Raw genomic sequence first — 13,721 nt, 5'->3', positions numbered from 1 at the left:
TTCCCTCAGCACTTCTTAGGACTAATCTCAATGGTAGGGAGGGACAGATTTGGGAGTTTGGGATTATCATGTACATACTGCTATATTTAAAATAGATAAATATATTTTTTACAGTAGGTCCTTGATGTTAAGGTTATTTCTGTCTATATGTCTATTTATGTTGTTGTGTCTACATGGTGGAAATATCTAGGATCTCTTAAGCATCTCTTCCCACCTCCAAGTTCAGTGACGTCATGCTGGTAGCTTGAAGTCAGCCATGGGAAGTGTATTTACACCACCAAAATTGGCAAGGGCTCCAAATCGGAGCTCTTTTGAAGGGAAGGAGGTCTGTTTTTGTAGAACTGGATGTTAAACATTTACCAGCACACCACATATGCTTAAAATACTAACTTCACTGTAAGTGCAATTTTGAGAAAATGACTCAATGTCTTTGAACTTCTATTTCCCCAGGTGGTTTGTGAGGGTTACATAACTAGACTGGATTAAAGCAGTTGTTCTCACACCTGGCTGCGCATCAGAATCACTACAGATTCCCAAGTGCTCCTCAAGACCTACAGCATGAGAATCTCCAGGATGATGTCTAGGGATCTGCATTTTAAATAAAGCTCCCCAGGATACGTGGACCTGCATTTGGGAACAAGTGGTTAAAACCACCAGCAGGAAAAAATAAGGAAATTTCTGGACTAACGAGCTCTGAAGAGTTATGTTTCTCTTCCACCTCCAGCATAAGCAGCAAGCAGAAAATCAAGTTTTCTCTTTCCCAAGTGGGACTTGATACAGAGCTGAGGCAGAGAAAGAGTCTCCCTGCTCCCCAGAGCTACTTTGTGTCCATAATTCTCTGTAGGTAACCAAACTAGGATAGGACCATTTCTCTAGGCCATCCGAAGGATGTGCAAATAACTCAGTTTTTTGAGATTGCACTTAGTAATGCTCTTTACTATCATGAGCCTTTTTTACTTGTCTTTTATCCAAATCTCAACATCAAGGCTGAGACACCAGGATCAGTGCAGGCCATTCTAAGCCTCTGTGCCTCATTCTCATCTGAACAAGGCTAACAGCCGAAGCTGATGTACTGAATCAGACCTGAGCCGGACATCCCAGACACTGCTCCACCTCTCCATCGACTATCAGAGAAGTCACTAGTTTTGGCTCAATTTCAAATGTTTTACCTTTTTTACCTAGCAGATATGTATGTATATGTATGTATTTACACATACACACTTGGTTATCAAATCAAAGTCTGTAAGAGATCATAATAATAAAACATAATAAAACAAGATTCCCTTTTCCCAGTCCTCTTCAACCCCACTCCTCCTCCCCAGAACCAACCTCTTTTAATTTGTTAAACAATTGGTTTTAAATTTTTCTTGCCGTCACCTTTAAATCCTTAAATAATGTATTTATAACTCTATTTTTGATACATCCATTTTAGGCAATATCTGTTATTACCTTTCTCTACAGCAGAAGAGGGTTTTACTTACTTATACTACCCTAACCTTCCCAGCATCTATTACCCTTCCAATTTTCATAAGTGGTGACTTCAGACATCTTACACATAGATTTTATTGTTTATCCCATCGACACTAGATTGTATTTCAAGTTCTTACTTCATCAGAAAAATTCTAGTGTTCCTACTTTCTCCTCTGCTTTTCTGCACCCACCCCTTTCCACTCCCAGGTAGTGTCTTCCATCTTTCCACATTATGAAGGCTAGATGGAGCCTCTTCTGTGACATGCAACCTGCCCAGCCATGGCTGAGATCTGAGATTAAGTGACTACTGTCATCTTCCTGGTTCAGCATACTCAGGTCTGTCATCAAATGTTGGGTCACATATAATGGTAAGAAACACAGAACATAATTTTGAATTCCCTCAGCTATCCTTGTATCTATTTAAGGAAAAAGGCTCCCCCCCACACCCCGCCCCCCCCTAATCACAGGAGTTGCCTCATTAAACCAAACACCATAGAACAGTGTGAGAAGCCAGGGCAGACAAAGGTGTAAGGGGAAGAAATCCTATTAGGGTTCCCAGCAGGAGGGTCATTGGAGACACACACATACACTAATGAAAGAACGACCTGGGGCTATATTCATGTTCATGTGGTCTCTGCTCCAGTCACCGAGGGGGAAAAATGTGCTGTTTGCTTTCAGAAAACATTCCAAAGGCACTGCTTAAACCACACAAGACATTTTGTTCTTTCAACATCCTTTAGGATAGAGATGGAGACAAAAACATGACTTGAAAAAATCCTTGCTGTCACTGTTGTTAGAAAACTCTGTAAGATTTTGAAAATTTATGGTCAAGATTTCTCATTAGCTAAAATATTCCTATTATGAATGTTATTAGTTTATGTAGCCGTGCATTGAAGAGATTTTGAGAGTCACTCATAATTTTGTTCTTGTTTCCGTATCTACTAATTCATAAATAAGGAAAACAGCATTGTTTTAGAAATAATTTGATCTTTTAAAAGAAGTTTAAACTATATCTCTGCACAGTTTCCACACACTTACCAAACAGCAGAATTAGTCTTTGACAATTTTGAAATATACAAAATTATGTACTTTTTGCAAAGGATGAACATGCAAGTCAATTAAAAACTATGTAAATGTGTATATGTCAACTAAATGACTCATCCCTATGCGAACCCAGGGTTCTTCTGTGGGCTCAAAACCATATGATAGTCTTAGGCTCTGAAATTTTAAAACATCAGGGTGGGTGAAAAAACAGAAACATTTAAATATGTACAACTGATATGCAAGAAGTTTCCTAACTCAGAAAGGCAAAAATAATTCAAAGATAATAATTAATTAGGATAAACCAGCATTGTATCATTGGTTAATTGTAGCAAACCACAAGTCTTAGATGACTGGCCAGTAAATGCTGCATTCTTCTTTTTTTTCTTGGCTGTGTGGCTCGCGGGATCTTTGTTCCCTGACCAGGAATTGAACCTGGGCCTCAGCAGTGAAAGCGCCAAGTCTTAACCATTGGACCACCAGGGAATTCCCTGCATTCATTTTTTAATCCAACAGATAATTATTGAGGTCCTACTATGTGCCAGGGCACAATACAGCAGTTAATAAAATGGACAAAAATCCCTGTCCTCCTGGAGCTTACATTCTAGTGGAGGGAGAAAGAAAATAAAAAAGATAAATTGGTAAAATAGTACATTAGATGGCAATAAGAGCCAAGAGAAAAATAAAAGAGGGGGAGGGGATTGGGAGCGTGAGTGTGGGTTGTACAATTTTAAATTGGCTGGCCAGAGAAGTCTCGTTGAGAAACTGACTTTTGAGGCCAGACCTGAAGGAGACAAGGGGAATAAGTCAGGGGACCAACTGGGGAGAAGAGCTTTTTAGGCAGAAGGAAGAGCCTCAGCCAGAAGTGTGCCTTCCAGCGTGAGAACGAGGGTGAGGAAGGAGGGCAAGGCCAGGGTGGCTGGAGGTGGGTCCATGGGGGAGCAGTAAGGAATGCTTCAGAGAAGTGAGTGATGGGATGTGAGGCTGTGTAGGGCTTTGCAGGTGAATGTAAGGACTTATGCTTTTATTCTGAGGGAGATGAGAAGCTTCTTGGGAGTGTTTTGAGTAAAGGAATAACAATCTGATTTACGTCTTGAGAGAATTACTTCAGCTGATGTATTGAGAACAGATAGGGGCAGGGTGCGGTGGGTCAAAATAAGAAAAAAACAGGAGGGTCTTACATTCTTAAAAATTATTAAGGACCCCAGAGAGCTTCTGTTTATGTGGATTACATCTACTGCTAGCTATTATATTAGAAATTAAAACTGAGAAACGTTTATAGTCCTGGATTAATTCACCGAATAATAAACCCACACACAGAAATAACATTTTTTAATGAAAATAACTATATTTTTCAAAACAATATTTAGTGACAAGAGTGGTGGTGTTTAGCATGTTTACAAATCTCTATTATCTGGTTTAGAATAACATAGCTGGATTATCATAGTGGCTTCTGCATTCAGCCTGCTATGAAATGTTGTTTTGGTTGAGGTATATGAAGAAAATATGGCCTCACATAGATAATCTTCAATACTAAACCCAAACATGACAAGTAGTTTATCTTGCCCCTTGAATGGATATTATTAGCATTATGCAATTTGGTGAGTGGGGAATATTAGTTCACTGAATTATGCAGATCTTCCAAATGTTGACACATTTCATTACACAGTGTCAAAAATCAGTCATTATACCACTGTCCAGGTTCAGAACATGCTACCTCCAGATATGGCACCTTGGCATAGTGAATATTTCAAGCTGAAAAAATCTGAGAAATGGCAGGTGAAGGAAGATTCTTTCTTTTCTTTTCTATTTTGTTAGTCTGCTTATGACCTGTTGCTTCTCAGCAAACAGGTGAACCCACAGTACTCAACAGAGGCTATGAGAATAAACATTGATTTGTTCTTATTTCTTCCACCTTCAGGAAGGACCTCCTGACCTTCCCCTGAAGCAGGCCATAAAACCATCGTGTGATAGGTGCCCTCCCTGTACCCAGAGGAAAGGCACATCCTTATCTCCGAAGACACAGGGCTGCCCGGAAGAATCCAACAATCGGGCCTTGCCGTTTCCCGGTTTACTAAATTCAGCTCACCTTTGTCCTACTACATCTTCCCAAGGCTTCCCACTCTTCATCAAACCTAACATAAAAACACTCAGGTTTAATTGTTTCTTAAGGTCTTCATTTACTTCCTTGTGAAGCCTTGTGTGTCTCATAAAAACTTGTATTAAATACATTCGTATGCTTTCCTCTTGTTAATCTGTCTTTTGTTATAGAAGTTTCAGTTGAGAACTTAAAATGGTAGAGGAAAAAAGAGGTTTTCCTCCCTATACCATTTATCTCAGTCTGGAAGAACTGGGAAGCCTTCAAGCTCACGGTGGTAGATAAATGTTTTCCAAAATTCTAATTTTAGCTTAAAAACTTGAAACTAGCAACAAATTCTATCAGTTCTCTTATTTGAAGTGGTAAGTTCATTTTTTTCTTTTGCAGGACAATGTCTGTCATAGTTTGTTAGTCATTCTTTCAAGTAAAAATAATGTTCTATGAAAAAGGTGACTGGTTCAGCTCACAACTCAATCACACGACTGCTTTTCCTGCAGACAAATATTGTTACTGTAGTATGCAATAAAAGTGCTTTACTAGTATCATATAGAATTTAAAAAGACATGTACTCAAGGGTCAAGATTTAATGAAATTAATATTTTTTACAGCTTCATGAGGACATTTTAATGAGAGCATGTGGTAGTGAAGAATATAGTGACTACTAGTATAGTTTGGTACTTTGATTTGTGCTAGGGGCCCAGCAATTTTACCCACAATTGCTTTCACACCATTAGTGTAAATATTAATACAGTGAAAAAGGCACACACTGTCTTAGTACTACTGCAAAAACAGTTTTGATCTCCTGGACTTCCTGTAAGAGGTTTTTTTGGAGTCACTAGGGGTGTGTTGACCACATTTTGAGAACCAGTGATCGAGATGAAAGATGATAGCAGTTTGGACCAGCGTGGCAGGAGTGGAAGTAGTGAGATCTATTTTGGTTCTGGCTGTATTTTGAAGGAAGATTCTGTAAGATTTGCTGCCCAGCTTGGATGTGGAGTGGAAGAAAGGGGTCAAGTTTTCTGGCCTGAGCTACTGCTGAAAGATGAAGTTCCATTACTGAGATGGAGGAAGACAGCAGGGTTTGGGGAAGATCAGAAATTCAGTTTTGAATGTTAATTTTGAGATGCCCATGAAACACCTAGAGATGTCATCTGAGCAGCTGGATACAGACTGCAGTGGAAGAAAGATGGCTGGAGATACACATTTAGATATTGGTATTTAAAACCATAAGACTTGATGAAATCACCAAGGGAGGGAAGATGGACAGAAAAGAGATCCCAGGACCAAGGTGCCAACATGTCAAAGGTGAAGAGAAAGCCAACAAAAGAAACTGAAGAGTGGCCAAGGAGGAAGGAGGGAAAGCCAAGCCCAGCGTTTCCAGGAGAGGGATCATCGCCATTGAGTACTGCTAGTAAGGCAAGTAAAACGAGGGCTGAGAACTGCTCACTGGAATCAGCAACATGTAGTTCACTGGTGACCTTGGAGTAGTTTCAATGGAGTTGTGGAGGCAGAAGTTCTGGTGAGAGTGGGCTCAAGAAAGATTTTTATACAAATGTTCACAGCAGCTTTATTCGTAACAGCTTCAACCTGGAAACAGTCTAAGTGTTCGACAACAGGTGAATGGATAAACAAATGAGCAGAATCCCATTTATAAAGTGGAATAGTATCCAGTAATAAAAAATTAGACTACTGACACATACCAACATGGATGAATCTCAAAAAACACTGTGCTGAAAGAAGCTGGAAATGAAAGAGTACATACTACACGATTCCATTTATATGAAGTTCTAAACCAGGCAAAACAAATTTATATTTATAGAAGTCTGATTAGTGTTTGCCCAGGGAGGGGAGTAGGGCTAAGTATTGACTGCAAAGTGGCAAAAGAAAACTTTCTGCTGTGAAGGAAACGTTCTAAATATTAATAGAATGCTGATTATATGCATACATTTGTCAAAACTCATTATACTGTATACTTAAAAATAATGGGAAGAGACAAAACAGTGAACATCATACAAGTCTTTCTGAGTGGTCTCAATGTAAAGGGGAAGCTAGAATAGTGACACAACAGCAAGAGGGAGAAGTGGAGTTGAAATTTTTTTAACGTAGGATAAATAATAGCCTATTTGTATGTTGATCACAGAGCAGTAAAGGGAAAACCTGATGACACAGGGGAGACACGCAGAAACAGTGCTTATAATGATGGATTATGGATTTTAAGGTGGGCCAAGTGGGAAATGTACGCATGAAGAGGTGAGGAACAGTGAAAATGTGATCTGTATCAGTGGATTCTGGTCTTGGTGCAGTTGCAGGATTACTGGAATTAGGATACTAAAGAGAGTGAGCATAAAAGATAGGTAGTGAGAATGATACTTAATATTGAGATTGAAGCTGTAGTTTACCGACCCTGAGGTAGACAATGCTTGACTTCAGCTATCTTACTTACCCTGCCTTTCATAATGGATTGAAACTCTATGACTGCATACTTGATATATATTTTTGAGATATTCCACTACACAGAAAAATCTGAACACCTGGACGTTTTGGGTATGTTATGGCCTAGAAGCTTACCAAATGGCCAGTGGAAGCCAAGTGGCGCCTCATCCTGTTTTAATTTTTCCTGTTGAATGATCTTAGCTGTACTGTTACCCTGCTTCCTGCACTTGATAGCCTGATTGGTGAGATTAGTCTAGACTGATCTCAAATCAGCAATGTCACACAATACATTCTAAATATTCCTTTTTAAGGAGTGATAGAGGTAGGGACTTCCTTGGTGGTCCAGTGGTAAAGAATCAGCCTTACAATGCAGGGGAGGCGGGTTCCATCCCTGGTCAGAGAACTAAGATCCCACATGCCGCAGGGCAACTAAGCCTGCACGCCACAACTACCGAGCTTGCGTGCCTCAACTAGACAGCCTGTGTGCTGCAAACTACAGAGCCCATGCACTCTGGACCCCGCGCACCACAACTACAGAGCTCACACACCCTGGAGCCTGTGTGCCACAACTAGAGAAGAGAAAACCCGCTTGTCACAACTACAGAGAAGCCCGCACACTGCAACAAAGAGCCCACGTGCTGCAACGAAAGATCCGGCACGCCTCAACTAAGATCCCGCGTGCCACAACTAAGACCCGATGCAGCCAAAAAATAAGTAAAATAAATAAATAATAAACAAATCTTAAAAAAAAAAAAAAAGAAAAGTGGTGACAGGTAGAATGCTGTGAGACACAGGTAAACCAGACTGTTAATCTAGACTAAGTGATAAGAAAGCAAATAACTCTGTGGAACCTTACCCTCCTCCCCAAACAGAAATTATTTCAAAGTTATCTGACAGCTCTGATTCATTCTAAAGTGTGTTCCTAGCAGTTGAGGCTACGTATTAACCACCTTCACTGTGCAACCACTGTACATTCTCAGTTCTTTTCTTGGAACATTCCTTTCAAAATGCTCTTTTTAGAAAATACTGCTCTACTAAACAGAGATGACTAATCGTGCGAACCCCACACATTACAAAATTATAATGTTAGTTTTCACAAAGGAAAATAGGAGACAAATGTATTTTCTTAATGGGAATAAGATCCTTGGGACAGAGCTAACTGCTAACCATAAATGCCCATCTGCCACAGCATGAAAGAAAATTGTATTTATCACTGTAAAGGGCTGTAAAGTACTTACTTTCCACAACTGTTTAATGGCTGAAATTCCAATCAAAGAGTTAATATTTGGACTCTCACATCTCATGTTTAGTTACACAAATTAGAATGTTCCAGCCTGGAAAGGCTAACTGAAAAGAACAGAGACCCACTAACTATGGTTGGACTACTTATAACCAATAGAAGAAAATCAGAAGAGCCACTGGGTGAAAATCCCCTGAAAATCAAACAAGAGTTTTAATAAGAAATCATTTTTGAGAAGTACTCTTTTAAATAGTAGCAAGTATCTGTTATGCACTTACAAAAAAGAAAAAAGAAAAAAGTAAATTTTGGTTACTTTAAAAATTTAATGGTAAATCTTATGGGCTCATTTTTGTTTTATCATCCCACCCTACTCAAATTTGTATGTGAAGCCATTCCAGACAAAAATTTAAAGTACTTTGTGCTATGTTATCAGCACTACACATTTCCAGTAATGGTATGAATTCAAATCATGGTGAAAACAAGCTAACTAGTTTAGCCCAGTGACAAGAGAAATCATGCTTATGAAGGAAGACTTAGACTAAGATCTGAAATATCATAATTTGAAGGGGTTATTCTTCCCATTGCTATAAGTCCAGTTTTCTAATAAAGACCAAAAGACAATTTCTTTTTGATACAGTTTTCGCTACATTAAATATTAATTTCTGTTGTATCGACCCACACACATACTAGTGTAGTATTTGATGAGGTTGACAATTCACAAACTGATCTAATGTCGATGCCATATATTCTTTGGAAGGGGTCCCTGTCTGTATGATAATGATAATTAATATCACCTAGCATGTACTGACTGTTTTCTATGTGCCAGGCACTGATCTAAGTATCAACAGTTGAAATGTATCAGTTTATGAATTGGCAACATTCATGGAGGGGGAGAGAGGTTAAGGAACCTAAGATTACACAGGAAGTAAGAGCTGCAGCCAAGGCCTGAACTGGCTCCAGAGCTCATGCTTCTCAACACTTAACTATGCTGCCTTGTGCGTGTCTTGTTTTGAAAAAGAACCAGCTGGTGAACTGAAAAGAAGCATGTGACCCACTTCTCCTTAAAATTTCCGTTATCTTAAAAATGATTCCTTTGTTAAGACTTGTTTTAAATGCTTCTGATTTTATAAAAGGCTTTAATATATTGAAATGTCACTTTATAATGCTAATGGTTGTTGTATACATTTAATTGAATGTTTTCTGTTCTGCGTTTCAAACTGAGTCAATAATTGTAAGTGACACAATTGTATAGAGTGATATAAGTATATTAACAGTTACACGTTTAACTTACCACATAAATCTAGTTTGAAAAGCGTATTAGTAAATAAGTACATATTTATCCCAATCTTTAAAAACTTTCATGAAACCTAGGGTAAATGCATTGAAACTAGATTTCCTGGGCAATACTAGAGAACTACATGACTCAAGAATATTTGCAAAGAGAGAAGAAGCTAAAAAATGAGAACAGAATTATGTGGCAATCAACTAAGCTGTCTTCAAATACAATTTGTGTGGTCTCGTTTCCATATTTTAGTCCCTTATGCTTGCTCTTTTAATGTATTATATCCTGATATTCTAGCAAATACAATTAAAACTACTCCTCAGAAAGGAAATCTGCAATAAAATATGTAATACCTTGTACACAGTTACTAGTTTAATAAAACAACATCCAAATAACTAACCAATTACCAGTATTTAAAATTTATAGTAAGAAACTTATTAAAAACAACAAAAGACTTTCTCTGTTCCAAATTTAGGCCAATTTAAATGACTTTCAATACAGGCAAACTCAATGTAGGGGTTACATTTGGTTAAATCTCACTGACCAGACTTCCAAGAATGTGATTATGGCGGTGGATCACCAGGATCAGGCAGTGCCCTCCTTAGCTGCATCCTCAGACTCCTGCCATGCTTCTTCTCTCCTACTGAGGAGGCTCAGGAAAGGACCCATCATCCATGCGCTCACATAAAACCCTCCCTCCCCTCCCTCCCCACCCCTCCCCTACAACAAAAACTGCAAAGTAGTGCTTTTGTGGCCTTTTCACTGGAGACCATAAGTTTGAGTTGAATTATCCAATGTGAGGGTCACAATGAGAGACCGTGGATCTTTCTTATTCTTGTGCACTGTGATCTTTCCTTTCAAGGCTTCACCTATAGAAGAAAGGCAAAAAGTGTGTTTCAGAATTCAAGGAATACAGTGCAGCAGAAAAGTAAGAGTAGACCTAGTATTGCTCTTTTTTGGTGTGAAATGTTTCACTAATTTTTTTTTTAACTTAAAATCTTTTAGGGCAATTTTACGTTTAATTTTTGAACAAAACATCTAACTTATGCAGCACAAGTGTCAAATGCTCGTGAAAGAGTAAGCAAAACTACAGTGGTCACTGCAGGGTTGGGGGCTGTGTTATTGGACTCCTCAATATGAGCCCTTATGGTGCATCCTGGGCATAAAAAAAAAAGACATGGCCCCTGCCCTCAAAGAGTTCATGGTCAAGGGTGAAGAGAAATAGCTACATTAACAATTATACAACAGGTATGTGTCTAAAGTGTGCTGGAGGTGAGGATTGGGGATGGTCGGAAGGCAGTAAAAGGCAAAGCTCCACAAGAATTAATGGATGAATTATCTGAGGACTAAAGTCAAGGTTACCTTAACGAGTGTAGTACATGGAGCAGCTTTTAAGGAAGAGAAAACACATATAGAGAGCCCTTGGTGAACGGCATTTTGGGGAAATGAAAATTACAGCTGCGAAAATTTAAATGTGTATTTTATAGAGGCACATGACAAGGCTGTTGTCCTTTAAGGTACTCACACCGTAAATGTAAAACAGAGCTTACACAGGTAAAAGAATGAACACAAAAAATACAAGGCAAAGAATGATTCCCTAAAAACTTATCCTGAATGCTCCAAATTTTGTTTCACTCCAAAATGGAATTATATCTATGTGCTTTTCTGATTATAGATACTTCTCATTTTAAGTTTTTTCATTTATTTACCAACAGCCATTTAAAAATAAAAACAAAATTGTTAAGTTGTAACTGATCACCATTCCTTGCTTTAATAAGAGTAAAATCACAGCAAATACTATCAGGTATAGCTTTGAAAATCTGGATGGATACAGTGAGGCTCCATATAAAATGACTGTGGAATCTATATAAAACTATCAAAATACTGAATCAATATCTTATTTTAAAAAACCCTGCAAATCAAATCCCCCACATTAAGGGCTAAAGAATCTGAATGCTTTTCAATATGGTAGTGAAATAACACAGTAAAACACAGCAGAACCACCTCATAGTTATACCTCAGAGTATAAAGATTCCATTACTGATACATTCTACACAGCCTGTAAAAAAGGCAAGGCTTATATAGTTTAATACAAAATTAAGGAATTAGAGTAATGGAAAAAATAATGTGGCCCAAGATGCAGTCTATGTAACCTAATATAACAGTGATTTTACGTGTAGGTGTTATGTTAATACGTACATCTGGCTTTCTTTGGCTTCTGTATCTGACCTATTATTCCTCTACATTACTAAGAAAATGAAAAAAAAAACTACATCAAACGCCAAGCTCATCAATAGCCTGACAAAGATTACCTGTGAGGTAGTTCTACAAACTTTGTAGAAAGTCCAGGTTAATTATTAGACAATAATTGCTAATATTTATTTAACATTTATTTTGTGCTAGCCCTATTCTAAAGCCTTTATGTTATTTATGTCACTTAATGATTACAAAATATCTCTGTGAGGTTAAGTACGTTTCCCTCACTTTACAGATGAGAAACAAGGTTCAGGAAGGCTAAGCAATTTGCCCAAGGTCATACCGCCAGTTAGGGAAGAACCAGGATGTTAAGCAGGGCAGTTTTGATTTCAGAGCCAATGTTCGTCAACTACAGTCTAGTACCTCCCTATCTGTACCTGAAAATTGATTATTATAGTTTTAATACACTTTAATGGACATGAGACAGTCAAAATTTTACTATTCTATGATATTATTTATAAAAACATTTAGCCACTTTATAAAAATTTTACTAATATTAAATTTTATACAATAATTTTTATTCTATAACTTTAATAAGCTATAATACATGTTTTCTTTACCATTAAGACATTAACCTAGGGAAGAAGTCATAAGTATCTTCAACAAATCTAAGAGATTTTCCATTTTTGAATATATAGGCAATATTTTCTTGTTTCTTTTTTTTTTTTTTTTTTTTTTTTGTGGTACGTGGGCCTCTCACTGTTTTGGCCTCTCCTGTTGCGGAGCACAGGCTCTGGACGCGCATGCTCAGCGGCCACAGCTCACGGGCCCAGCCACTCCGTGGCATGTGGGATCTTCCCGAACCGGGGCACGAACCCGTGTCCCCTGCATCTGCAGGCGGACTCTCAACCACTGCGCCACCAGGGAAGCCCTCTTGTTTCTATTTTTTACCAACATTTAAAAATTGTTATTTTATACCAACAGTCATATCCTGAACTTATCATTTACTGATACTAAAATTGGAAATGAGTAGCTGCTCTATGATAAACTGCTATTGGTTTTATAAGTATATGACAGAAAAGAGTAATTACCAACTTGGTTATTAGGTTTAAATTACTGTTACTGAATTATCAACACAAGTTAACAAGTGTTGAATTTTACAAATTAGTGGCTTGTTAATTCCTTCCTATTTATAAGCAATGTGTCTTAGTGTAAATTACTTAATTTAGTTGCTTTTCTACAGTAGTTCCTATGTATGAAAAGACAGATAATGTATACTTGAGATATAAAAATAATGAAATGATCTCTACAGACCCAACATCAGGCTGGAATCTTACACAAACCACTGAAACCCCGTATTATGTCCCTCCAATCACATCTCTTCTCCAACCTCCAGTGGTAACCATGATTCTAATTTCTTGTTACCATTACCTATTCAAAATAGTTCCACTTCACAGAGATGTATCCTGTATTAACAGACTGCTATTTATTTGTTCTTCCATTAAATTATTTCTAGTTTCTTTTTTTTACAAATAATGCTGCTATGATTACTGTTATATATGTCTGTTGTGTCCATAAGACAATATATTGTTTCTCTAGGATGGAAACGGCAGGATTTTAGGACATACACATGCTCAAATTACCATATAATGATAAATGGGCCTTTACTAATAAACTTCATCTCGTCATCGAAAAAGTCTCTTATCTACATAAGAAGTGTAACTTTCTTTATTGAGAGAATATTTATCAAAATCTGAGAGCAAATATGATAAAAAGCCAACACAGCAGCATTTAAAGTGAGAACACAGCAAAAATACCACTATCACTACATTATTTAACATTATTCTTGAATGTTCTACACAATGCAATATGACATAAAACAGAAATTAAGAATACAAATGTACTACTATTACGGGGGAAAAAAGAGATACAACTAATTTCAAATGTTATTTTCAGGGAAA

The 13,721-nt window shown here is 37.7% G+C and overlaps 1 protein-coding gene and 1 non-coding gene across 5 annotated transcripts in view; both read right to left on the bottom strand.

The window, feature by feature from the left end:
* Positions 1-2,925: 2,925 nt before the first annotated feature.
* On the bottom strand, positions 2,926-2,997 carry TRNAE-UUC (transfer RNA glutamic acid (anticodon UUC)). Its single transcript has one exon. It is a non-coding gene; the product is annotated as a tRNA-Glu (tRNA).
* Positions 2,998-9,459: 6,462 nt separating this feature from the next.
* PRMT3 (protein arginine methyltransferase 3) overlaps positions 9,460-13,721 on the bottom strand; it is a 134,959-nt gene continuing 130,697 nt past the window's right edge. For 2 of the 4 annotated variants that reach the window (XM_007457629.1, XM_007457628.1), the window contains one exon: positions 9,460-10,433. In XM_007457629.1, coding sequence (XP_007457691.1) covers positions 10,324-10,433 — 110 coding nt within the window. In that variant the 3' untranslated portion in view covers positions 9,460-10,323. The remainder of the gene's footprint in view (positions 10,434-13,721) is intronic. The other 2 variants (XM_007457626.1, XM_007457627.1) reach the window with 2 other exon arrangements.

Source organism: Lipotes vexillifer, unplaced genomic scaffold (genome assembly GCF_000442215.2).
Source record: "Lipotes vexillifer unplaced genomic scaffold, Lipotes_vexillifer_v1.1 scaffold505, whole genome shotgun sequence".
In the NCBI taxonomy this organism is placed as follows: domain Eukaryota; kingdom Metazoa; phylum Chordata; class Mammalia; order Artiodactyla; family Lipotidae; genus Lipotes; species Lipotes vexillifer.
This window is presented reverse-complemented; position numbering and strand designations above follow the sequence as displayed.